The sequence below is a fragment of the Bos indicus x Bos taurus genome, chromosome 5 (genome assembly GCF_003369695.1).
Source record: "Bos indicus x Bos taurus breed Angus x Brahman F1 hybrid chromosome 5, Bos_hybrid_MaternalHap_v2.0, whole genome shotgun sequence".
Lineage (NCBI taxonomy): Eukaryota > Metazoa > Chordata > Mammalia > Artiodactyla > Bovidae > Bos > Bos indicus x Bos taurus.
In genome coordinates this window covers 91,840,740-91,866,232 of record NC_040080.1, presented here as the reverse complement: position 1 = coordinate 91,866,232, position 25,493 = coordinate 91,840,740, and the positions used below count along the sequence as shown (strand labels likewise).

The following is a 25,493-nucleotide window of genomic DNA, read 5'->3' as shown; positions in this document are numbered from 1 at the left end:
CATAGATATTTTTTTATTAATTTTGATTCTTTTTTTACTTAAAAAATTTTATTTATTTATTTATTTTGACTGCACTGGGTCTCAGTTGCAGCACGTGGGATCTTCCATCCTTGTTGAGGAATAAGAAGTCTTTAGTTGCAGCATGTGGGATCTAGTTCCCTGACCTGGGATCGAACCCAGGCCCCATGCATTGGGAGGACTGAGTCTTAGCCACTTCACCACCAGGTAAGTCCCTCGATGTTTTAAATACTACATTATATATACCAAGAGAACGCATTGGTCATAGCAAAACCCTCTTCCAACAACACAGGAGATGACTCTACACATGGACATCACCAGATGGTCAACACCAAAATCAGATTGATTCTATTCTTTGCAGCCAAAGATGGAGAAGCTCTATACAGTCAGCAAAAACAAGTCTGGGACCTGACCGTGGTTCAGATCATGAGCTCCTTGTTGCAAAATTCAGACTGAAATTGAAGAAAGTAGAGGAAACCTCTAGACCATTTAGATATGACCTAAATCAAATCCCTTGAGATTATACAGTGGAAGTGACAAATAGATTCAAGGAATTAGATCTGATAGAACTATGGATGGAGGTTCATAACATGGTACAGGAGACAGTGACCAAAACCATGCCAAAGAAAAAGAAATGCAAGAAGGCAAAATGGTTGTCTGAAGAGGGCTTACAAATAGCTGAGAAAAAAAGAGAAGCAAAAGCTAAACAAGAAAGGAAAAGATATACCTATTTGAATGCAAAGTTCCAAAGAACAGGAAGGAGAGATAATAAAGCCTTCTTAAGTGAACAATGCAAAGAAACAGGAAAACAATGGAATGGGAAAGACTAGAGATCTCGTCAAGAAAATTAGAGACATCAAGGCAACAATTCGTACAAAGATGGGCACAATAAAGGACAGAAATGATAAGGACCTAACAGAAGCAGAAGAGATTAAGAAGAGGTGGCAAGAATACACAGAACTGTACAAAAAAGATCTTAATGACCCAGATAACCATAATGGTGTAGTCACTTACCTAGAGCCAGACATCCTAGAGTGTGAAGTCAAGTGGGCCTTAGGAAGCATCACTAGGAATAAAGCCAGTGGAAGTGATGGAATTCCAGCTGAGCTACTTCAAGTACTGAAAGATGATGCTGTTAAAATGTTGCATTCAATATGCCAGCAAATTTGGAAAACTCAGCAGTGGCCATAGGACTGGAAAAGGTCAGTTTTCATTACAATCCCAAAGAAGGGCAATGCCAAAGAATGTTCAAATACCATACAATTGAACTCATTTCACACGCTAGCAAGGTAATGCTCAAAATTCCTCAAGCTAGACTTCAACAGTAAGTGACCCCACCTTGCTTCATTTACTACATGAAAGCCTTTGACTATGTGGATCACAACAAACTTGGAAAATTTTTAAAGAGATTGGAATACCAGATCACCTTACCTGCCCCCTGAGAAACCTGTATGCAGTTCAAGAAGCAACAGTTAGAACCAGACATGGAACAATGGACTGGTTCAAAATTGGGAAAGGAGTCCATCAAGGCTGTATATTGTCACCTTGCTTATTTATTTGTAGAGTACATCATGCAAAATGCTGGGCTGGATGACTCACAAGCTGGAATTAAAATTGCCAGGGGAAATATCAATAACCTCCTATATTCAGATGACACCACTTTAATGGCAGAAAGTAAAGAGGAACTAAAGAGCCTCTTAATGAGGGTGAAAGAGGAGAGTGATGGGGCCAGATACCATGATCTTAGTTTTTTGAGTGTTGAGTTTTAAGCCAGCTTTTTCACTCTCCTCTTTCACGTTCATCAAGAGGCTCTTTAGATCCTCTTTGCTTTCTAACATTTATTGAGTGCTTACTGTACACTGGGCACTAGGTTAAACATTTTACTTATTTATTCTAACAATGCAACCATAATTAATACTGTACCTTTTTAGGGATGAGGAAGTTGAAGCCCACAGAGGAGTGAACTATCATGCATGAGTGATTATGGCAGGACTTGGAACAGCTCTGTTTGGGTTCCTAAAACATTTCTTGCTTTTTTTAAAAGTATTTATTTATTCATTGGCTGTGTCAGGTCTTAGTTGCAACAGTTGGGATCTTTCGTTGCCCCTCATGGTCTTGGTCTGCCACAGGTTGTATCTTAGTTCTCCAGCTAGGGACGGAACCCAGGTCTCCTGCATTGGAAAGGGGATTCTTTTATATATATATATAAGTTTTTTAATTGAAGGATAATTGCTTTACAGAATTTTGTGGCTTTCTATCATACATCAATAAGAATCAGCCATAGTACACCCATGTCCCCTCCCTCCCAGACCCTTCTCCCATCTCCCTCCCCATCTCACCCTTCATCCTGTCACAGAGCCCCTGTTTAAGTTCCCTGAGTCATACAGAAAATTCCCATTGGCTATCTATTTTACACTGGAGAAGGAAATGGCAACCCACTCCAGTGTCTTGCCTGGAGAATCCCAGGGACAGGGGAGCCTAGTGGGCTGCCATCTATGGGGTCGCACAGAGTCGGACACGACTGAAGCTACTTAGCAGCAGCAGCAGCATCTATTTTACACACAATATTGTAAATTTCTGTTACTCTCTCCATACATCTCCCGTTCTCCCTCCTCTCTTCCTTCCATGTCCATAGGTCTGTTCTCTATGTCTGTTTCTCCATTGCTGGTGGTTTCTCTTCAGATCCAGGGGAATGAGATGAAAAAGAGGAAGGCGAAATAGGAAGAGAAAAGAGATAAATGGATGTAAACAGAAGAATCAAACCATCCCATTTTCATGTCAGTTATCTACTCCACCTGCACAGCCACCTCTAAGGCACCATTAATCCTTACAGATCAGAAACTGAGACAGAAGTTCAGGAGACTGTTAGGTTCCTTCCACGGGGGTACCTACAGAGGGCGGGGGAGGGGTACAGTCTGCCCTCCCTCCTGACCTCCCTAGCAGTTTCCCCGACAGCTTCTCCACAATCTTTCCCTCCCAGGTGGCGGCAGCACATCCTCCTTGTGAGCAAGTCTCCCTCATTCTGCCCCACCCAGAAGTGGGCGTCCTCTTGCCAGAAACCACGTGTGCTAGGGGCCAAGGCTGAAGTCAGTAGCCTCCCAGAGCTGTTCTTGTCTGCCAGCTTCCTGTCAATGTGCACCACACCACGCTTCCTGCCTTGCTGGGGGGATCCCCCTGAAGCACACTGTGAAAAGCGAAACTTCAGAATACCCCAAAACAGAATCTAAATTGGCCAAAGAATAAGAATTTGAGGGAAAAAAAAAGAGAGAGAGAAGATATTCACAGGGCTTGTTGAGGCATGGGAAATCCAGGCCTGTCTGGCAGAAGAGCTCAATGATGGGACGTTTCCGTCAGGAGCAGGCAGAGATGATTTCTGGAGAGGGGTGACGGAAATGAATCTTCACTGTCTACTTTTCTCTAGTGCTTGAATTTCTTTTTAACCAGGTGGCTTTATAACATTTTCAATTACAGAAACTATTTTAAAGTGGCCTGCCATGCAGTCACCATCCTGTGTGGCTCACCTTCCTGTGAGAAGAGAACAGCTCAGTCAGGGCATGACACATTAGGGGTGGGGTCACACATCCGGTCTACTACATATGCCTCCAAATTATGCAACTCATTGTTCTGAGGACTCAAAGTCACGTTTTAAAATCAGAGTCAGCTAAAGTAAAACTGGAAGAGAAATTTGCTTCTGGAATGTGGAGCACACAGCACAGACCGATGCTGCTTCCTTGGGCAGCACCCTCTCAGGGACTCTGGGATTGGGTTAGTGGTCATGACTCTGTCCTGGGGAAGAATTGAGGCGGTGAGTCCAGTCTAGCCCATCACCCTCAGGTCAGGTTGGGTCCTGTCAGACTCGCACAGGAGTGTCGAGCATCCAGAAAGAGAGAAATGAGGGGCAGCATCCCACAGTCTTCAACAGGAAATGTCCTTATTCTGAGAAAGGTAGCTGTGGAATCTGGCAAGTGACAGTGGTTGCAGCTGAAGCAGTGAGGTTAGACTGAACCCTGAGGGTCTGTAAAGGAAACAAAACAGATGATCAAGGCAAATGCTATATAAAGTCTCTTTAGAAATTTAAACCCCAGCGTGTATGCATACTCAGTCCTGTCATTGTGACCCCATGAAGTGTAGCCCGCCAGGCTCCTCTGTCCATGGGGTTATTATCCCAGCAAGAATGTTGGAGTGGGTTGTCATTTCCTCCTCCAGGGGATCTTCCTGACCCAGGGATCGAACCCACGTCTCCCGCATTGAGATGATGGATTCTTCACCACTGAGACACCTGGGAAGTCCCTTTAAACCCCAGAGTCTCTAATGTGAAAAGAAGGGAATTGAGGGCAGGGGAATTACTCAGCCACTTGGTTGGTATTAGGGGAGGAGACAGGTGAGCAGGCCAAGACTGAGTGCATACCTCCCTTTTCTACTCCTTTAGGAACATCCATCCCGATCTAGTGTAGGGGGGCAAGGTCTTCTTCCTGCTCCACTGGCCTCCTCTCTCCAGAATCCATCACTGGAGAAGCTCTGACCTCCTGAATAGCTCAGTTCTCCTGTGGGGTTCCAGATTAGAAAACAAGGTTACTTCTCTCATCCAACTGTTAATCCCAAGTGGCTTCCCCTGCTCTTCCTGGTTCATGTCACAAGTGCCTTCTTGCTCAGATCTACCCACCCACACCCCTGCCCCCGGGGTCTTATGAACTTAGAAATACAAACTCATTTAAACATCAAGACAAAAGAAAAACAGAATTGGTGGTTGAATTTTCTGCCATAGAACATTTCCAAATTACCGGCTATTTGGAGTGGTCCTTCTGTATTACTGAGACAAGGACCCAAAAGATTATATCACAGAAACCCGGTGAGCAGCCTGAGGGTGGGGGTGGTAATGAGTCAGAGCGTGGGTTTAGGAACTGAACTTACTTATTTGGATTTTAATTCCAGCTCTGACACTACTCACTCAGTGATTCTCAAAGTTGAGAATGCACCAGAATTACCTGGAGGGCTTATAAAGATACAAATTACTGGGCCCCATCCCACAAGTTTCATATTATTTAGGTCTGAGGTGGGACCCGAGAATCTACATTTCTGACAGTTTATCAGATGATGCTGAAGCCGCTGGTCTACTTTGAGCCGCACTCTCCAGCAGTGTGGTCAGCCGCCTTCCGTGTATATTCCGGACAATAATCGTAGTCATTTGCTGGGGCTAGTGTTTACCTGAGACCCGGCACATTAAGTCCTTGGCATTGTTCGTGGCACACAGCAAATTCCCTGCTCTTATTATTGGATGAAGGGGAGGAATCATTTGGTCAAGACCACTCCTCCCGATGAGAAGCAAACCTGGGACGGAGCCCCGGGGTGCCTCTCTGTCCGGCGGCGTTTCTCTGCTCCCGAGCCTCTTCCTCCAGACTCTGAGCGCTGCGGCCACACGGCCACTGAGCCCGCGCGCCGCACGCTGCGGTTCCAAGCACACGCCGGCGGCTCACGCCTGTCGTCTTTGTGGTGGCCAGGACCCTCCAATCTTTATCGACGCCGAGAGCCTGGCCGCGGAGACCGGCCCCCGGAACTTGCTGAGATCTGGAGAAGCCGGAGCAGCCGGGCTCCCAGCTGCGGCGGCGGGGGCGGGGGCGGGGTGCCTGGGCCCGGGGCAGCCCCGCAGCAAGCCGGCGTTCCGCGGCGCCGAGCAACGCTGGGGAGCTCGGCCCCCGGCACCTGACCGGGGAGGGGCGGGGAGGACGCGCCCCAGCGGCCGTGCAGGGCCCGCTCCGGCCCCGCCCTCCAGGACGTCCCGTCGGGAAACCGGTGAGCTGCACGGCCGCGTGGCTGCGGCTCCGCCCGGACACCACAGGTAAGCGGCAGAAGCAGTCTAGAGCCTTCTCTGGACTTAGAACCCAGAGCCCTCCTGCTTCCTGGGACTTCCTGCCGGTTGAGCTCGCTTCTCCCAATCCCTTGTGCCCCATCCGCCTCCCGCCTCCGCCGATCTTCTCCTCCTTTTCTTCCTCGCCACCCCCGACAGTGACACGAAGGGGCAGGGCCGGGCTGGGCCATCTGTCGTGGTGGCCTCTAGCTCCTCCCACGGTAGGACTCCCTAAACCTTCGCGCCTTCCTTAAAGGTTGACAGAAAAGCTGGGGTCTCTGGGTCCTGGAGGGGCGGGGTGGGAGAGGTGCGAGCCTCAGTGCCTCCAGGACTCTGCAACCTCTGCCCGTCACCCATGCCCTGGCATCCCTTCTGTGCCCCCATCGCCCCGCGCTGGGCCAGCCGCTGTGCTTAGCTGCAGAAAACTTTTCAGAGAGGTTCCCTCCTGCCCGGGCGGAGCGGCTTCTGAGCAGAACGGGTGAGCGGGCAAGAGAAATGTCCCTGGTGAGGGCAGGGTCTCAGACATCCTCCCTGTGGAGACTTGGGCCTGTAAGGGGCAGGAACTGTGTGCTCAGTATTGTTGGGAGGGAGTCCGATGGGTCATGACTGTGACTGTCACCAACTTCCTGATTTCCTGTCACTTGTTCCAAACCCCAGGCCAACCGAAAGGAGAAATAGTTTGTTACTCGCCCCCAGAGCCTGTCATCCCAGACACTGACCTCTGCAGAGGCTAGGATAGGGCTCGTCTGTATGTATGGGGATGGTGAGGTGTCAATTTGCCAGCACAGCATAAAACAGACCCCTCTATTAGCCAACCACCCCATTGCAACATTCACAAGGAGGGTTCTAACACTGCGCTCTCAGTGCACTGCCAGACCTGCAAATGCAATTTGCAGACACTGCAGGAGGTTAACAACTCTGGACACACCAAAGAACCTGGGGCTTGTGCTCATTTTGCCAGATATGTGTACACTGCCCACGCCCCATTCTCTCGGTGAATGAGCTGTGTCTCTGCCCATTACAGGAAGAGTGAAAAGGATGAGACAGGCAAATGCATGTGATCAATAGTGCAAGCTAAGGTGAGGGGTTTGAAATTTACTTTAGTTCAAGTTATCCAGCAGAAGCCAGAATCATTGCAGGTACTTCCTGACCTCCTGTTCCTTAACAGCACCATTCACTTTAGGCACCCAGAGGTAACAAAACAACTTTCAGGGGCACCAGAGCAGTTAGCAGAGCAGGCTTGTCAATGGGAAGGTAATCTAGAGCTGGAGGAACCACGAATACTGGGCTGCCTGGAAAGCCCTCATCCTTGGTAATCACTGCCTATAGTTAGCAGAACAGCTGACTCCTACCCACATGGAAGAACTCAGGCCTGAAAAGGGAAGCCCTGAGGCATGTCAAAAACTGTCTGAGATCAGAAACATCTCAGCCCCAAATTCAGCTAGGAGAAACCTGAACAGGAGATATGACCTTTGGCTTAGCCCACATAGCCATTGCCTAGAACAGAAATCAGGAATCAAAGGGACAACTAACCCTAGGGCCAAGGCAGTGGGTATAATGGAGGCAGAGAGCTGGCTCAGCTCTGTCACTAAATTAGCTGTCTGACCTTGGCCAAATCACATAAACACTCCCTGGGTGGGGAACAAATGAGAAGGTGTATATGAAAATGCTTTGTCAAAGCTCCAAGCACCAGCCAAGTACAAGGCAGCATGGTGCTATGGTTAAGATAGTGGGCTTTGGAGAGATGTGGGCTTGGGACCAAATTCTGCCTCTGCCATTTCATAGCTGTGTGTCCTTGGTCAGGTTACTAAACCTCCGTGGGCTTCAGTTTCCTTATATGTAAAATGGAAAAAGACAACTGTGTCTTGCTTTGGTATGGTAAGCAGTGATATTAAAAAAAAAGGCTCTGGTATTGTCCTGAACCTCTTCTGGCTTCATGGACATGTTCTGACATCTCCAGCCCTAGAAGTAAAGCTGTGGTCCAAAGTGGGTTTCTCTGTCCTGGGGGCACCCAGTGGCTGTGCCAAAGATTGGGTGAACTCGGCTCATCGTACAGCCCTCTGCCCCTCTCTGGGAAAGCCCAACATACCCTTTCTCATTTGATGGAAAGAGAGTGAGGGCTTGAATGAATGAGAGGTCAAGTGCAGGGCAGTGCCTGTCTCTGTGTCGAGCTCAAAGCTGTAATTGTGCTGTGTACAAGGCTTGCCCAGCGAACAAGGATGGCCTCAGTCTGGGGAGAAGAAGGACTGTTACAAGACTCTTTTGTGGCACCTGAGAGCCCTGGGAGGTCAGGTTATTCTCCAGTCTCCTGTGCAGCCTGGTCCTCAGCCCTGGGTAGAGATTTGAAGAAAGGAAGAAACTCAATCCTCACCCTCCGCGCTGCGGATAGAAGAAAACAAAGAACAGACAGATCAGGGCGTGGAATTAACAACCAGATACCTCAGGATGGACGGATGCTGCAGGAATAGGAAGGTTAGGGGAACTAGTTGGGGAAAGGATAGTAGAGGCAGAAGATTGGGGACCAGGATTTAAAGATTTGAGGAGATGAAAGAAAAGGGAACCTAGGCAGCCCAATGTCTAGACCTGTTGATTCTCCCTCCCCCATAAAATCTAGTGGGGAAGTCCTATGTGAAGAAACATGGGCCGTGAAACTTGGAAACAAATATGCCCGATACTAATGGCAGTAAGATGCACTTTAGTCTGAGAAGGCTTCTTGGAGGAGGGGAGTTTCAGGTAAGAATTCGAGAAAAGAAACATAATTTGCTTTCAGTTCAGTTCAGTCACTTAGTCGTGTCCGACTCTTTGCGACCCCATGGACTGCAGCACACCAGGCTTCCCTGTCCATCACCAACTTCCCGAGCTTACTCAAACTCAACTCATGAGTTGAGCTTACTCAACTCATGTTGGTGATGCCATCCAACCATCTTATCCCCTGTTGTCCCCTTCTCCTCTCGCCTTCAATCTTTCCCAGCATCAGGGTCTTTTCCAGTGAGTCAATTCTTTGCATCAGGTGGCCAAAGTATTGGAGTTTCAGCTTTAGCATCAGTCCTTCCAATGAATATTTAGGACTGATTTCCTTTAGGATGGACTAGTTGGATCTCCTTGCAGTCCAAGAGACTCTCAAGAGTCTTCTCCAACACCACAGTTCAAAAGCATCAATTCTTTGGTGCTCAGTTCAGTTCAGTTCAGTCGTTCAGTCGTGTCCAACTCTTTGCAACCCTGAATCACAGCACGCCAGGCCTTCCTGTCCATCACCAACTCCTGGAGTTCACTCAGACTCACATCCATCAGGTCATGGATGTGATGCAATCCAGCCATCTCATCTTCTGTTGTCCCCTTCTCCTCCTGCCCCCAATCCCTCCCAGCATCAGAGTCTTTTCCAATGAGTCAACTCTTCGCATGAGGTGGCCAAAGTATTGGAGTTTCAGCTTTAGCATCATTCCTTCCAAAGAAATCCCAGAGCTGATCTCCTTCAGAATGGACTGGTTGGATCTCCTTGCAGTCCAAGAGACTCTCAAGAGTCTTCTCCAAAACCACAGTTCAAAAGCATCAATTCTTCAGCGCTCAGCTTTCTTCACAGTCCAACTCTCACATCCATACATGACCACTGGAAAAAAACCATAGCCTTGACTAGATGGACCTTTGTTGGCTTTTTAATATGCGGTCTAGGTTGGTCATAGCTTTTCTTCCAAGAAGCAAGTGTCTTGATTTCATGGCTGCAGTCACCATCTGCAGTGATTTGGGAGCCCAAGAAAATAAAGTTTCTCACTGTTTCCATTGTTTCCCCATCTATTTGCCATGAAGTGATGAGACCAGGTGCTATGATCTTAGTTTTCTGAATGTTGAGCTTTCAGCCAACTTTTTCACTCTCCCCTTTCACTTTCATCAAAAGGCTCTTTAGTTCTTCTTCAATTTCTGCCATGAGGGTGGTGTCATCTACATATAAAGGTTATTTCTCCCAGAAATCTTGATTCCAGCTTGTGCTTCATCCACCCGGACATTTTGCATGATGTACTCTGCATATAAGTTAAATAAACAGGGTGACAATATACAACATTGATGTACTCCTTTCCCAATTTGGAACCAGTCTGTTGTTCCATGTCCCATTCTAACTGTTGCTTCTTGACCTGCATACAGATTTCTCAGGAGGCAGGTCAGGTGGTCTGGTATTCCCATCTCTTGAAGAATTTTCCACAGTTTGTTGTGATCCACACAGTCAAAGGCTTTGGTGTAGTCAATAAAGCAGAAGTAGGTATTTTTCTGGAGCTTTCTTGCTTTTTCGATGATCCAGTGGATGTTGGCTATTTGATCTGCTTAGCAAGAACATAAGGAAAATGCTTTGAAGAGGAAAAGGTAGCCAGTGAGGGTGAGGAGCAAACAGGAAGAAGACTGCCAAGGCCATGTTTCTGCTACAGTCAAATGGTGCAAAAGGAATATGAATATGGCCCTTCTAGATTGTGAAAGGGAGAAAGAGGCCTGAGGCAGAGGAAGCTGGCAGGCAGGTTCTGCTGATCCTCCAGATGCTGGGTCATAAGAGCACAGTCTCAAAGAATGGTTTTGAAAGGGCAGAGAAAGAGGAGGATCCAGGAGGCAGAGAATGAATCAGCAGGACTCGGGAGCGTGCATGGAGTGAATCTGACGTTGAAACCCATTTAGAAACTCCATAACTGGGAGTAGAGTAGGGGCAAGAGTAGTGTCCAGGGTTTTGACGCTACTGGCTGCAATGGGGAAATTGGGAAGGCTGGCCAGCTTAGGGGGCAGGCCACAGACCCTGAGTTCAGGGTGTGGCACGTCGAGTATCCAGTGGCCCTGGGTAGAAGTCCTACAGCCAGGAGCCCACCGTACACTGAAGAGAGAAGGGAAAGCTTCAGTTCTGTCCTCTCCCATCACCTGCCCCTCAATCTGAAGATGAGCACAAGCCTTCAGGAATACCCCTTCTGTTAAACACCCCCATCCATCCCTCTCCCCCTGCCAGGTGATGGATGGTAAGACTCAGTTCAAGCTTTTTTTTCCCCCTGCCCCCCACCCCGGCTTTTTCTCAAACCCAACCTAATTGTCACCAGGGTTCCTAAGTAATTAGGGAATCCCAGCCCTTGCCCACCTAGTGTTCTTCTTCATCCCTAGGTTCTGAGGACACTCAAGGCTCAGTTTGAAACAGTTACATATCTCTGCCCGACCTGGCGGGACCTGGAGATCCTCTAGTAACGAAAACCTGTGAGCTGGTGAAATTCCTGCTTGGTCACGTATTATTTTTATTTTTCAGTAACTTGACAAACTTGGACTAGATCAAGAAACCTTCTATGGGCCAAGCCTATTCTAGGTACACAGCGTGAGTCAAGTTCAGTTGGGTTTTTTCCAACAGAAAAAATCTGTGTTTGGACAACTAGAGCTTAAAATGTTATGCAAACAAAAGATGAACCTACATCAGCCCAGGAGAAAACTTGATAGACTTGCTACTGAAATAACTTTCAGTGACTCTTTGGGGGAAAATAAAGCCACTTACTGCAGCTCTAGTGTTGAGGGGGAAAGCTGAAGTGTTTTGAAGGTGTAATTATGGGGAAAAGTGAAAACCTACCAGCATTCTGTAATCAAAAAGGCCAGAGGTGGAAGGAGGGGTTTGGAGGAGATAATTTGCTACTTTGTTCACAGCATGAGAACACAGGAAGTGAAATGCAGGTTGGGTTGGTTTTGATAACTGAGAAAGTGCTGCCTGGGAGGAAAAAAAGGAGAATCGTTTGTCCAAAACAGCCTCTTGGCCCCCCTCCCCACAACCGGTAGCTTGAAATGGACCTGCCCGCTCCCCACCGTGGTGTTAGCTCCGTCACACACCTGCCCCTAGTGAGCGTGGTGACAGCCATCACTTCTCAAGAAACCTGTAATTGAGCGATAGCCTGACTAACTTGAGCAAACATCCCTGTTGGTGGTGTTGCCACTGCTAACTTCCTGGCTGCCACGTCTCTAGGAGGTGAGCAGCTCCCTAGATAAACAGAAAGAAACTTTGTTATAAATAGGCCACCTGGCCAGCAAGGGTGTGTTCCAGGTAGCTGACCCTGGTTCTCACTAAAGCCAAAACTTTACCTGGGAACTACTTTTGTGGCATCTTCAAAGCATTTGTGGTCCTAGATGAGAACTGGAGGAGGGCGTGCCTGGGGAAGGTGGTGGGAGGAGAGGGGAGGGGATGGGGGATGGGTAGAGGTTGGAAGGAGGGCATTTTTCAAGAAAACTTAGTACCTCTTATATGTGACAGGGTATCTCAAAAGTTTCAGGAAAGCTTTGTTGTGTGGGATCTTTGTTCTCCAACCAGGGATTGAACCCTGGCCACAGCAGTGAAAGCACTGAGTCCTAACCACTGGACCACCAGGGAATTCCCTTTAGGAATATTTTACGCTTTAATCACCTAAGAGGTATGAATTCTACAAACTAACAAAAAACAACATTTGAAAATGTGATTCCTTTCACCTATGTGAATTTTGAATAACAACTTTTCATTTTAATTTTGTATCAGGAAATGTTTATCATCTTCAATGGATGGAGACATTAAAATAATAATTTATTATTCAAAATTCATAGAAACGAAGTGAAAGAAATTCAAATTTTCAAGTGATGTTCTTTGTAAGCCTGTGGCATTTATACTTCCAAAGTTATTAAAGCATAAGATTGTACTAGGACTTTTGGTATACTTACTCTATACATGTATGTGTAATAACCAAAATGAAATTTTAACAAAACAATACTTACCCGTATTACCTGTGATGTAATTTTTTTTTCTCTAGTCTAGTCTGATCTTTTAAATGATTTTTTTCCATGCTGATTCGCAACACTTTAAATGTATTTCACAATCCTGTAATGAGTTGCAATCAACGGTTTGATAGACATTGGACTGGGTGAAGCCTCAGTTCCCTTATGCCAGTGACAAAAGGTAAATTTGTATTCTGACTGGTGAGGCCAGGAAAACAGGTCCAATTTGTTCAGTCTAGGAAATGTTCCCAGAATAAGAGGATTTCTGGTATCATCTCAGTACTAAAATCAAGATGGTCTGATGTTTTGCGATCCCAAGGGTGGCTGGAGGAAAAAGAGTTGGGAATGAAAGTTTAGCAGCAGCAGGAGGGAATGAGTGGTTGAGGGCCTTGGGCATACTCGCCAGTGGACCTCTTGGCCAGTCAGAAGCTGGACCGTGTGAAGCCCTGCTCTTGACAAAGCACTGTGCAATAGGGGCTGTTTCTCCCCCAAGTCTGGTGACCTCCCCGACCTTGCCAGCCACACTTCTGGTAACCGTCTCCTACGCAGAGAGCAGGAATCCTTAAAGCCAAAGTCTTCTGACTTGCACCGGATTTTGTGTCCCTTCGAAGAGACTCTTTCCCATCGCCTGCATGCCAAGCAAACAAACCAGAGTCCCTTACTGCCAAGGCTAATCACAGGTGTCTTGTTTCATTTCAGGATGTGGTTAGTACCTTGAGGAACTGCAAGCACCAGAGAGAAAGCCTTAGACAGCCAGGCTGGATTGAGAGAGCAGATGCCTGGGAAGAGCTCAGTTTAACCCCAAGTCTCTCTTTAGGAGGGAACAAAGGAACAAAAGTGAATCACACCGCGATGCCAAGACGAGGGAGTTGGAGTGACCCAGGTGATTCTGAGTGAGTCAGTCAGGGAGGCCTTCCTGGAGGAGGTGAGTCTTAAGCACCTGGCAGCATCTGATAACTAAGTTTTGTAGGCATATGGTGTTTTATTGTGCTTTACTTCATCTTGCTTCACAGATACAGCGTTTTTTACAAATTGAAGGTTTGTGGCAACCCTATATCCAGCAAATCTATCGCTGAAATTTTCCCGAAGTGTTATTTTTTCATTACAGTATATACTTTTTTTTTTTTGGACATAATGCTATTGCACACTTAGTAGCCTATAGTATGGTATAAACATAAGTTTTATATGTCCTGGGAAACCAAAAACTTGTGTGACCCACTTTCTTGCCGTGGTCTGGAACTGACTGCACAGTAACTCCCAGGTTATGCCTGAACCATGCCTTTGTTTCTAACTGTGCTCCCTCTTTCTTGTTGGAGCGGAAAGTAGACAGACAGGTATCAGGGGAGGTGCCATGTTCAGATGGTTCAACATTGTTGTAGCAAACACTTCCCCATTCTGCGGCGCTCGGTCTGTGCTTAGCTGGGGCAGTTGCAGAATTGATGAGATGTCAAGTTCAGGCATCAACCAGCCCAGCAACCCCTAGACAGGACACCGCCTCTACATTGAATCTCTGTTTCCTCCTCGAAGCCGTCTTCAAGCCAGCGGGGTACTCTCCTTGTCTGTGCTCTTACTCAGTTCGAATTGTATTACTTTTTGAATAGATAATGTTGTCAGTGTTCAAAGTGCAAAAGGGTATTTAGAAATAGATTTTTTTCCTGTTCCTATTCCCTCCTGGGACCGGTGCTCCCTGAACCCAGTGCCACCAGTTCTTGGTAGCACTCCAGCTAGATTTTAAAATCTGGTGGGGAAAGAGGTGGTCTCACACCTCTCTGTGTCCCTCTGTGTCCTGGCTAGGATGAACTGTCCCGCCTCATCACCCAAGGAAGTTCCCCTAGCACCACACCCTCCCTCCTCATCCGCACTGCTGCTATCTTGGGTCAGACGCCCCTAGTTCCTCTTAACTGGTCATCCGGCTGCCACTCGGGTGCATCTCCTAGACACCCTCCACCAGCTGTCACACTACTCTTCTTGTAATGTTGGGCTACTAATCCTTACTGCTCCCCATACCTCGGGTCAAGGGCAAACTCTTTGCTTTGATGACCTGATTTCAAGCCACCTCTCCAGACCCATCACCTGCTACTCCCATCAGGCTTCATACTCCCACCAAACCAAATTCCTTGGAGTTCTCTGATGGATCATGCTGTTTCCTGCTTCCAGGGCTTTCTATATCTTGTTCCCTCTGCCTGAAATGTGCTCACGTCACCAGCCAACTCCTACTTGTGGGTTAGGGCTCAGCCCAAGTTTCTCTCCAGAGGGACTTCACGAACATCACCCTCCGCCACTCAGTGAGTTTACTGCATCCTCTCTCCCTCTGCCCCTGGGGATGCCTCTCTCAGGCTGGGTGCCTCTCTGCTTAAAATTTGACTCCCCCAATTGACTGTACTCTCCTTGAATGCTGGGCTCTCTGCATAGGAGACGATTACCAGTAGTGTGGCTGGCAAGGTCGGGGAGGTCACCAGATGTTGGGGAGAAACAACCCCTGTTGCACACAGTCCTTTGTCAAAAGCAGGGCTTCACATGGTCCTCCCCACAGTGTAGCTTGCTCACCTCCTGGCTGGCCACCGTCTGGCTGAGTACCTGGCATAAAGCAGGAATTCACTTAATACTGGCAGGATCAACAAATCTCCTCTATCTCCCAGACAATACCTAATATAAAATAGATGCTCAAAAAGATTTAATCTTATTCGATTTTTGATGCTGCTGCAGAATCTTTTTTTTTTTTTTTTTTTGCAAAAAGCACTCAACCTGTTTATATACAGCAGGCACTTAAAATGTTTCTCTATACAGTAGATACTCAACATATTTGTGAGAAGTAGGTGCTTAGGTATATTTGCTGTATACAGTAGGCACTCAGCACATGCTTGCTATGTATATGGTAGGCATTCAGTGTGTGGCTATATGCAGGCAGAAATTCAGTGTGCTTGCTACACACAAAGCTGCTGGCTTCATGCTTGCTGTTTACGTAGGTGCACAATTTCAGCTTCCTATGCACGGCAGATACTTAGTGTCTGTTTGCTATATGCATGAATCTGAGGTTTTAAAAGAGAACATCTCCCCCCCGCCCAAAGTGACCCCTGTTCCCACTTGACATCATGACAGCCACATGTGCCCCAAGGATACAAGTGACTTCAAACACTGGGCTTCTCCATAGGCAGCAGCTTGTGTGTTTAACAACACAGCTCAACTGAAGTTCCTTGTAAGTGAGACAGAGTAATGAGTGTGGCTTTGGCCGAAGACCAGGTGCCTGAGGATAATTGCTGGGAAACTGAGCAGCAATTTATTAACAACAACCATAGAAATAATTGAGGGCTCGGTCTGTGCCAGACACTCGGCTGAGTATTTTATATACATTATTTCTGACTTAATCCTCACACCCGCTGTGGGTTAGGTATTAGTTACTCCCACTTTATAGATGAGGAAGTTGAGGCCTAGAGAGATTAAGTCATGTGCCTGAGGGTCGCACAGCTACTACTGATAAAAACTAACACTTTTTGAGCATTGACTGGGTGCAGAGACTGCTAAGCTTTTCCGGGAATTATTTTATTGAACTTAATCCTTACATCAAACAACTCTAGGAGGTAGGTCGGTGCATTACTGTTAGAAGCTGCAGATCTAGAATTTGGGCGCAGGTCTGTTGCCACCAGCATCTAGTGCTTACCCCGTGAGCCTTATACTTGCAGAACTATCTACAGAAAGTTTTGCAAACACTCTTCCTCTGAGCCTGGTACCACATACATGAGGGTAGATGCCTGGGGCCATGGTCCTGCCTGGAACGTGCTGTCATTAGAATCTTAGATTTAAAAATTGTTTTTAATTTTTTTAATTAAATATGAGTAGATACAGCAAACATTGATAAAATATGCATAGGGTATAAAGAATAGCAGTGCTGCCCGCAGCCACCATTCACTTTTTAAAAAAAGCTTATTTTGAAGTCCCCCCATGTGCCTTTATGCCCATGTCTTTCCTCCGTCTTCAGAAACTTCTGTATTTTTTTTTTTTCGCTCAACTTTGCATCTGTGTTGTGGCATGTAGAAATGGTACATTCTTTGTCACGGTTGTGCAGTCATGTGCTGTGGATATTTCATGCTGTTTATTCATTATAATGCTGATAGACATTTGGATTATTTCTAATTTTTGCCTTTTTTGTGGGTACTACTAGAAATGTTCTTGTGCATGCCTTTGGGCATATGTTTATCTGAGATATAAAACCAGGAGAGGAATTGCAGGGGTCATAGGGTGTGAACATTTTAAATTTTTCTAGAAAATGCCAAATTGTTTCCAAAAGTGTTTACATTGATTAAATTTCTTCATGTAGCGTTTCAATGTTCCAGTTTTTCTAGGTCCATGAATGTCAGAATCTTAGGGCAGAAAAGAAACAGGGTCCATTCTCCTTATTATCTGGATGGAGACAATGTAGGTGCAGACAAGTAACGTGATTGGACTAAGGTGATGTCACCATTCAGCAGCAGAGCCTGGACAAGAGCCCGCAAATCCCCTGACTCTTTTCCTCCACCTGCCTTGGCTCATTTCTCTCTCTCATCCCACCTTCTCAGGCCGAGGCCCCAGGGTGTGGCCACCACGACACCTCGCGCTGTTTCCAGGGCCAGGCCCAGCAGTCGGAGCTGACTCAGCCGAGGTCCCCGTCAGTTCCAGAGGATGAGGCTGCTCCGCAGACGCCACATGGCCGTGCGCCTGGTCATGGTGGGCAGCGCCTTCGTGCTCTTTCTCTTCATCCTGCAGAGGGACGTAAGTGGCAGGGAGCAGGCCACAGAGAAGCCATGGCTGAGGTCCTTGGTGAGCCAGAAGGACCACGTCTTGGACCTCATGCTGGGGGCCGTGCACAACCTCAGGGACTCGATGCCCAAGTTCCAGATCAGGGCTCCAGAGCCCCAGCAGACACTGGCCTCCACCAACCAGTCCTGCCTCCCAGGTTTCTACACCCCAGCTGAGCTGAAGCCATTCTGGGAACGGCCGCCACAGGACCCCAATGGCCCTGGGGCGGATGGGAAGGCGTTTCAGAAGAAAGAGTGGACGCCCCAGGAGACCCAGGAAAAGGAAGAGGGCTATAAGAAGCACTGCTTCAATGCCTTTGCCAGTGACCGCATCTCCCTGCAGAGGGCCCTGGGGCCGGACACCCGACCCCCTGAGTAAGTAGCACCGCATCCCGGGCTGAGGCCAGGATTCTGCCAAAGGCGTGCCTGGTGTGTCCACAGCCAATGTAAAGGGCCGACGGGGATTTTGTTTTATATCAATATTTATTTATTCGTTTGGCTGCGTCAGGTCTTTGTTGCGGCCCTCCAGCTCAGCAGTTGTGGCATACAGGCTTGGTTGCCCCAAGGTATGTGGGATCTTAGTTCCCCAACCAGGGATCAAACCTGCATCCCCTGCACTGGAAGGTAAATTCTTAACCACTGGACCACCAGGGATGTCCCTGACAGGGATTTTAGAATGTGGGCAAGGGTTTCCTCTAGGCCCTCATTTCTTTTCCTGAGCCACTGTCGTTATCCCAGGGGTTGGGATTCAAGGGCATCATGGTCAGGCCAGAGTCTCAGGGAGACCTGTGAGAGTGAAAAACTATTGCGAAGGTGACAGGACCCAGAAGAAGGAACTCCTGGCGGGGACCACAGCGGGCCAAGGGGTGACGAGGAGTGCCTGACTGCAGCCCACGGATCAGGGGCCTCACCCTCTGCCGAGAGGCTGGAGACCACAGGACTCTGCCGCTGAGCTCCTAACAAAGGGCATTTCCCGAAAGCGGCCCTGGTGGTCAGGATTGCTGCTCACCTCCTGGTTTCTTTCAGTGAAGATTCACAGGGCCATGAACTCATTCCAACTAGTTACTTGAATCTGTTTGTACTTTCGGTCCTGGGCAGTAAACCAGCTCTTAGATCTTTGAGCTGTAGCCACTTCAGTCTGTGCTCTTACTGGCCTCCCATCAAAGGTTTTGTGTCTTTCTCGTGTAGGCGTTGTCATTCCCAACTCAAGAGGAATACTGTTTTTGGCCTTTTCTCACATGGCAGTTAGGGACTTCCCCAGTGGCTCAGCCACAAAGGATCTGCCTGCAATGCTAGAGATGCAGGAGGCCTGGGTTCCATCCTTGGGTCACGGAGATCTGCTGGAGGAGGAAATGGAAACCCACTCCAGTATTCTTCCCTGGAGAATCCCATCGACAGAGGTGGGCTGCAGTTCTTGGGGTTGCAATGACTGGGATGCGACTGAGCCTTCATGCCCACACATGGCAGTTTCCATTCTCAGGTTCTTGATTCTTTAGGGCTGGGAACCTGGAGTTCCTCAGACTTGGACCAAGTATTAGAGGCCTAGAACATGGAGCCACCCTGATTAACCAGGACTCCTCACAGGGAAGCACAGTGGACCTGAGGGCAGCCAGTGGAGGAGGTCTGGGAGTCTTCTCTGGAGGGCCCCTGAGAAATCTCTCTGACCAGCAGAGGGAGTTTAAAAAGGGCCTTTAGAGACTTCCCTGACAGTCTAGTGGCTGAGACTCCCCGCTCCCAGTGTAGGGGGACCGAGTTCAATCCCTGGTCAGGGAACTGGATCCTATATTCTGCAACTAAGATTAAAGATCCTGCATATTGCACCTTAGATCCAGTGTAGCCAAATAAATAAATAAGTACTTTTCTAAAAGAAAGAAAGGGCGTTAGGCTGCACAATTCTTTGAGATCCAGCATTGACACATTCTCACCCCCACCTGAGATGGTGTGTCGGGGACGGAGGCAGTGCCGCCTAGTGCCCCAGAGTGGTTGGAGTGGATGAGGATAGAGAAAAGTCACAGGAAAGTGTTTGTGATACTAGTATCGGATTACAGGGAGTTCATGAGGAAATGGGTTCGAGTGGAACCGTTCATTGTAAAGAGTAAAGCCTTTCTTTCCCTCTCACTGAATATGGAATTCGTAGTCACTTTTTCCACATGTCAGAGTTGCCCTTTGTTACTTTCCCTCTGGGACCTCAGCGGGGGGGAATAGGTTTTGGGGTTTTTGGTGGGGATCGTCTGTTTTTTGCCATGCTGGGTCTTAGTTGCTGTACACAGGATCTTTGATCTTAGTTGTGGCATGAGGCATATTTCAGTTATGGCATGCAAACTCCTAGCTGCAGCACGTGCAATCTAGTTCCCCGACAAGGGACCGAACCCAAGCCCCCTGCATTGGGAGTGCAGAGTCTTAGCCACCAGACCACCAGGGAAGTCCCGAGAGAGAGGTTTTGGAGTGAGTTGGTTAGCACTTGTGCAGAGGCTTAGAGTAGGTGGCAAATAGTGGATAAGCTGGAAAAAGCATGCCGCTACTCCCAGCTCCAAAGGGGAACGTAGGGTGGGGTTTCCGAGGAGCAGAGGAATCTGTGGACAGAGCCCTCCTGCCCCCGGGACTACCGGGGGCCCGGAGAACTGTATCTGCACTTTCGCCCTTGCAGGTGTGTCGACCAGAAGTTCCGGCGCTGCCCCCCGCTGCCTGCCACCAGCGTCATCATTGTGTTCCACAACGAGGCCTGGTCCACTCTGCTGCGGACGGTGTACAGCGTCCTGCACACCACCCCTGCCATCCTGCTGAAGGAGATCATTCTGGTAGATGATGCCAGCACGGACGGTGAGGCTAGGGGGCCCCCGAGGAGGGGCCTGGGGTCTCCCCTGGTACTCTGGGAAAGAGGGCCTGCCGGTGCTCCCAAGGGAGCAGACACTGCCTCGTGGCCTGTTGTGTGGCATCCCAGCTCATCATAAAGGTCAGGAGCAGGAAGAAGGCAGGTGGGTGCTAGGGGGCGGGAAAGCCACATTCCTGAACTTGATTTGCACTTGACCCCTGAAGCTCCAAAAGCTTAGCCGTTTTGGCCTCAAGGCTTCCCTTAGAGCTGCCAAGCCCAACCCCAATTCAGAAATGCAGAAAGCAGGGACGGGCCTTCCCCTCTGTTTCCCACCTACCGGACCATTCTTTTGCTCTTGAAGATTCCATCTCAGAAGCCCTTCGTTGTAGCTGGTAATAGGCAAGTGAGTTTGCTCACCAAACTTCCACAGTTCAAAGCATTTCCACCAACATCTGCTGAGTTATTTGCGCCTGGTGCTGCCTTAGGCGTAGGAGATGACATGACAAATGACAAATTAGACAGATCTTGTCCCGAGTAGGCTAACAGCCCTCATAGTCAGATGACTGCTTACAGCACCAGCCGTGGTGGTGTGACCTGGAACACACCCTAGCGGACATGAGAGGACACGGACTTGAGAGTCCAACACCCAGGAACTCAAATCCTAGCTCTGACTTTTCCTAGCTCTGTGACCTTGGGCAAGATACTTAGCCTCTCTGAACTTCCATCCTCACATTTTGTTTGTTTTTTCAAATATTTATTTATTTGCCTGTGCCAGCTCTTAGTTGAGGCGTGCAGATCTTTACTTGCAGCATGTGGGATCTAGTTCCCTGATCAGGGATCAAACCTAGGACCCCTGCATTTGGAGTGTGGAGTCTTAACCACTGGACCACCATGGAAGTCCTTCAGTCCCTTCTTCTAAAAATGAAGATAATTGACTCCCTTGCAAGGTGGACAAGGGATCAGAGATAGATGGTAAATGAGATTGTTCATGTGCTGTGGAGTACTTAGTTTCCAGTAAGAGCTCCATATGCATTCAGTTCAGTTTAGTTCAGTTGCTCAGTCGTGTCTGACTCTTTGCGACCCCATGAATCACAGCACGCCAGGCCTCCCTGTCCATCACCAACTCCCAGAGTTCACTCAAACTCACGTCCATCAAGTCAGTGATGCCATCCAGCCATCTCATCCTCTGTTGTCCCCTTCTCCTCCTGCCCCCAACCCCTCCCAGCATCAGAGTCTTTTCCAATGAGTCAGCTCTTCGCATGAGGTGGCCAAAGTACTGGAGTTTCAGCTTTAGCATCAGTCCTTCCAAAGAACACCCAGGGCTGATCTCCTTCAGAATGGACTGGTTGGATCTCCTTGCAGTCCAGGGGACTCTCAAGAGTCTTCTCCAACACCACAGTTCAAAAGCATCAATTCTTTGGCGCTCAGCTTTCTTCACAGTCCAAATCTCACATCCATACATGACCACTGGAAAAACCATAGCCTTGACTAGACGGACCTTTGTTGGCAAAGTAATGTCTCTGCTTTTGAATATGCTATCTAGGTTGGTCATAACTTTCCTTCCAAGGAGTAAGCGTCTTTTAATTTCATGGCTGCAGTCACCATCTGCAGTGATTTTGGAGCCCATAAAAATAAAGTCTGACACTGTTTCCACTGGGTCCCCATCTATTTGCCATGAAGTGATGGGATCAGATGCCATGATCTCCGTTTTCTGAATGTTGAGCTTTAAGCCAACTTTTTCACTCTCCTCTTTCACTTTCATCAAGAGGCTTTTTAGTTCCTCTTCACTTTCTGCCACAAGGGTGGTGTCATCTGCATATCTGAGGTTATTGATGTTTCTCCTGGCAGTCTTGATTCCAGCTCGTGCTTCTTCCAGCCCAGCGTTTCTCATGATGTACTCTGCATAGAAGTTAAATAAGCAGGGTGACAATATACAGCCTTGACGTACTCCTTTTCCTATTTGGAACCAGTCTGTTGTTCCATGTCCAGTTCTAACTGCTGCTTCCTGACCTGCATACAGATTTCTCAAGAGGCAGGTCAGGTGGTCTGGTATTCCCATCTCTTTCAGAATTTTCCACAGTTTATTGTGATCCACACAGTCAAAGGCTTTGGCATAATCAATAAAGCAGAAATAGATGTTTTTCTGGAACTTTCTTGCTTTTTCGATGATCCAGCGGATGTTGGCAATTTGATCTCTGGTTCCTCTGCCTTTTCTAAAACCAGCTTGAATATCTGGAAGTTCACGGTTCACATATTGCTGAAGCCTGGCTTAGAGAATTTTGAGCTCATTTTATTCTTTGTATGGGAGCATTGCACTGTGGGAGATGTTATTTCTGTGTGGCCTGGCTGAGACGTCCACTTGGATTAGAGCTTCACCTGAAAGCCCGAGTGTCCAGGGAGAGAAGAGATGTTTCAGGGCATCCCCAGAAGAGAAAACAGCATCAGCAGAGCTCGAGAGACATTGGTATTTGTGCTGTGGGAAATGACGCTAAAAAGATGTTGAATGAAATTCTTGCATGCATGCTAAATTGCTTCAGTCATGTCTGACTCTTTGCGACCTCATGGACTGTGGCCCGCCAGGCTCCTCTGTCCATGGGATTCTCCAGGCAAGAATACTGGAGTGGGTTGCCATGCTCTCCTCCAGGGGGTCTTCCCAACCCAGGGATCGAACCTGTGTCTCTTATGTTTCCGGCACTGGCAGGCAGGTTCTTTACCACTAGCGCCTCCTGGGAAGCCTGAATGAAATCCACACCGTGCTAAAAGTATTTATTTAGGGGGAAGAAAATGAATTACTGAAGGTGCTTAAGCTGGAGTGAAGGTGCTTAAGCTGGAGAGTGACCTCATCTCAGAAAGGTGGCAGCTTTAGGGAGGGTTATTGTCAGGAAGAGAAGCAGAGGACCTGAGTCCAGAGAGGAAGTCCTGACAGTCACTCAAGCATGGGATGCCGGGGCCAGAACTAGAAAAGCACTGTAGGACCCCTGCAGGGGGTCTGGGGTCCTCTAGGAGCTATGCCTTCTTCCCAGGTGGCAAGTAGGGTCTGGGCTCTCCCAGTTTGGCTTCCTGTGCCCATGCTTCCATATTGAGGGCAGGAACCACAGGGGTTCCTCCGGCAGCCCAGCTGCTGATGCACCCTTTCCCTCCCCCAGCCCCCTCCTGCCCCCTGGGAAAGAGGACTAGAGCCAGGGAGGACAGAGGGAGGAGGCGCTGAGTATGGCTCTGTGAGCCCGTTTCCTCTGGGAGCTCCCACTTTCCTGGGAAGGGCAGACAAGTATCAGAGATGCATCAAAGGGTCTGGTGGACAGGGAGCAGAGAGATGAGCTTGTGGAAAGGGAGGGGCAGAGAGTCTGGCAGAGAGGGTTGGGACCTGGGAGTGGCCTCTGGGGAATCTTAAGAGCATAGAATGGTTGTAAGGAATGGGAACCGGTGTATCCATTGCCCTCCAGCTCAAACTGGGCTGTCTTGTAACCCTTATTCCCACAACCCTGAGTGGCCCGTCCCTCAGAAGTTTCTCACCTTGAATCACATGGGGTGGAGTTTTCTAAACTGTCTCAGCTTGTCACTCAGAATTGTGTAAGTAAAAGGCACACTGCCCAGCTGGGTGACTCCTTGGACCAGGCCAGCCAATGACATAGTGCCAGGCTGGCATGGGCAGTTTCAAAAAGGCAGAGTGGCCTGTGCCTGTTAGGGGGACTTGGTAGTAGCTACTCCAAAGAGCCTGCGCCTCTTGGGCCACCAGACATGTTCCCATTCCTTCTGGTGGCCTCTCCCTTGTTGCCCTGGACTGTCTCATAGAGCCGAGTCCAGCATCTCAGAATCTCCTGTCTGAAAAACCAGAACCAGCCGTTCTTACTTTCTTGGGTCCTGGCCTCCTTTGAGAATCTGTTAAAAGCTATGCCCTTCTCTCTAGAGGGCTTCCCAGGTGGCTTAGTAGGTAAGGAATCTTCCTGCCATGCAAGAGTCACAGGGGGTGCGGGTTTGATCCCTGGGTTGGGAAAATCCTCTGGAGGAGAGCATGGCAGCTGACTCCAGTATTCTTGCCTGTTAAATCCCATGAACAGTGGAGCCTGAAGGGCTGCAGTCCATGGGGTCCCAAAGAGTCAGACACGACTGAAGCAACTAAGGACGCAGGCGGTCCCTAGAATAGTGCACAGCTGCCACAAGGGTACACACACCCACATTTGTGCATGTGATTTCAGGGAGTTTGTGGGCCCCAGGATAAACCATCCTACCTTGAGGGCTTTGAGACTTTAGAGAGACTTTCAGCAAAGAAAGAAAAATATCCTCAGATCCACGGTAATCTCTGCAGCCATAGTGGGATAAAGTTCCCCACACGACTGACCATTTGATCAGATTAACTGGCTCTCATTACACACATGAGGGCTGTGTCTGTGCTGAAATTCAATGTCCAGGCTCTCTGTCCTCCTGTCCAGGTGCCCAGCAGCATGGTTTGAGCACAAGTGTACAGGCATTTGATACTAGGGGGCAGGTATCAGAAAGAGGTCTGGAGCCAGGCTGAAGAACTTTTTCTTTTCCTACCTCACAGTCCTTTCCCAGGCTCAGGCTTCCCTCCTGCATGGCCAGGTCAGCACCTGAGGCCCACCCTTGATCTGGCATGTTTCACGAGCTCCCAAAAACTGGCCTTTCCAAGCCTGTCAATCCACCATGCTCCCAACAGGCCTTCCCTTGTCCAAAGCCCCCCTCTGCCCCAGGTGGGGAGGCTGAGGCAGGGAATCTATGCCACCCTCCTGTGGGAATTCACTAAATGAGGGGGAGGAATTCAGACACTTACCAGGGACCCAGAGAGCTGAGCAGAAAAAAGAGCAGGGTGACTGCAGAGATGTGAGCAAGGAGGCAGAAACAGCACTGGTGCAAACTGAGTTTACAGAGGTGAACAGCGCTGAATCGCAAGACCTTTGCGAGCAGCAGTCAGTGTTTGGACTTTTAGGGGGGGTGTGGTAAAATATACATAAAATTTACCATCTTCACCATTTTTAAGTGTGCCATGCAGTGGCATTAAATATATTCTCATTGTTGTAAAACCATCGCCAGAACTCTTTCAGCTTCCCAAACTGAAACTCTGCGCCCATTAAACTCCCTATTCCCAGCACCTCAGCCCCTGGCAACCCCCATTCCACTTCCGGTCTAGGAATTTGACTACTCTCAATATCTTGTATAAGTGGAATCATGCAGTTTGTGACCTTTTGTGTCTGGCTTATTTCACTAAGCGTAACATCTTCCAGGTTCATCCATGTTGTGATGTGTCAGAATTTGCTTCCTTTTTAAGACTGGAAAAGGGCACGACCAATCC

General features: G+C 48.4%; 2 protein-coding genes across 6 annotated transcripts in view; one reads left to right on the top strand and one right to left on the bottom strand.

The window, feature by feature from the left end:
- Nucleotides 1–5,615, bottom strand: part of SLC4A8 (solute carrier family 4 member 8) — a 112,508-nt gene extending 106,893 nt beyond the window's left edge. Inside the window, exons 1-4 of one of the 3 annotated variants that reach the window (XM_027542908.1) lie at nucleotides 5,224–5,615; nucleotides 4,427–4,562; nucleotides 2,614–4,033; nucleotides 1,942–2,189 (exon numbers count right to left, since the gene is read on the bottom strand). The gene's annotated coding sequence lies outside the window, so the exon portion shown is untranslated. The remainder of the gene's footprint in view (nucleotides 1–1,941; nucleotides 2,190–2,613; nucleotides 4,034–4,426; nucleotides 4,563–5,223) is intronic. The other 2 variants (XM_027542906.1, XM_027542907.1) reach the window with 2 other exon arrangements.
- A 101-nt stretch (nucleotides 5,616–5,716) lies between these two features.
- Nucleotides 5,717–25,493, top strand: part of GALNT6 (polypeptide N-acetylgalactosaminyltransferase 6) — a 38,438-nt gene continuing 18,661 nt past the window's right edge. The window contains exons 1-4 of one of the 3 annotated variants that reach the window (XM_027542909.1): nucleotides 5,717–5,854; nucleotides 13,301–13,526; nucleotides 17,155–17,748; nucleotides 20,021–20,193. In XM_027542909.1, the coding sequence (XP_027398710.1) occupies nucleotides 17,258–17,748; nucleotides 20,021–20,193 (664 nt within the window). In that variant the 5' untranslated portion in view covers nucleotides 5,717–5,854; nucleotides 13,301–13,526; nucleotides 17,155–17,257. The remainder of the gene's footprint in view (nucleotides 5,855–13,300; nucleotides 13,527–17,154; nucleotides 17,749–20,020; nucleotides 20,194–25,493) is intronic. The other 2 variants (XM_027542910.1, XM_027542911.1) reach the window with 2 other exon arrangements.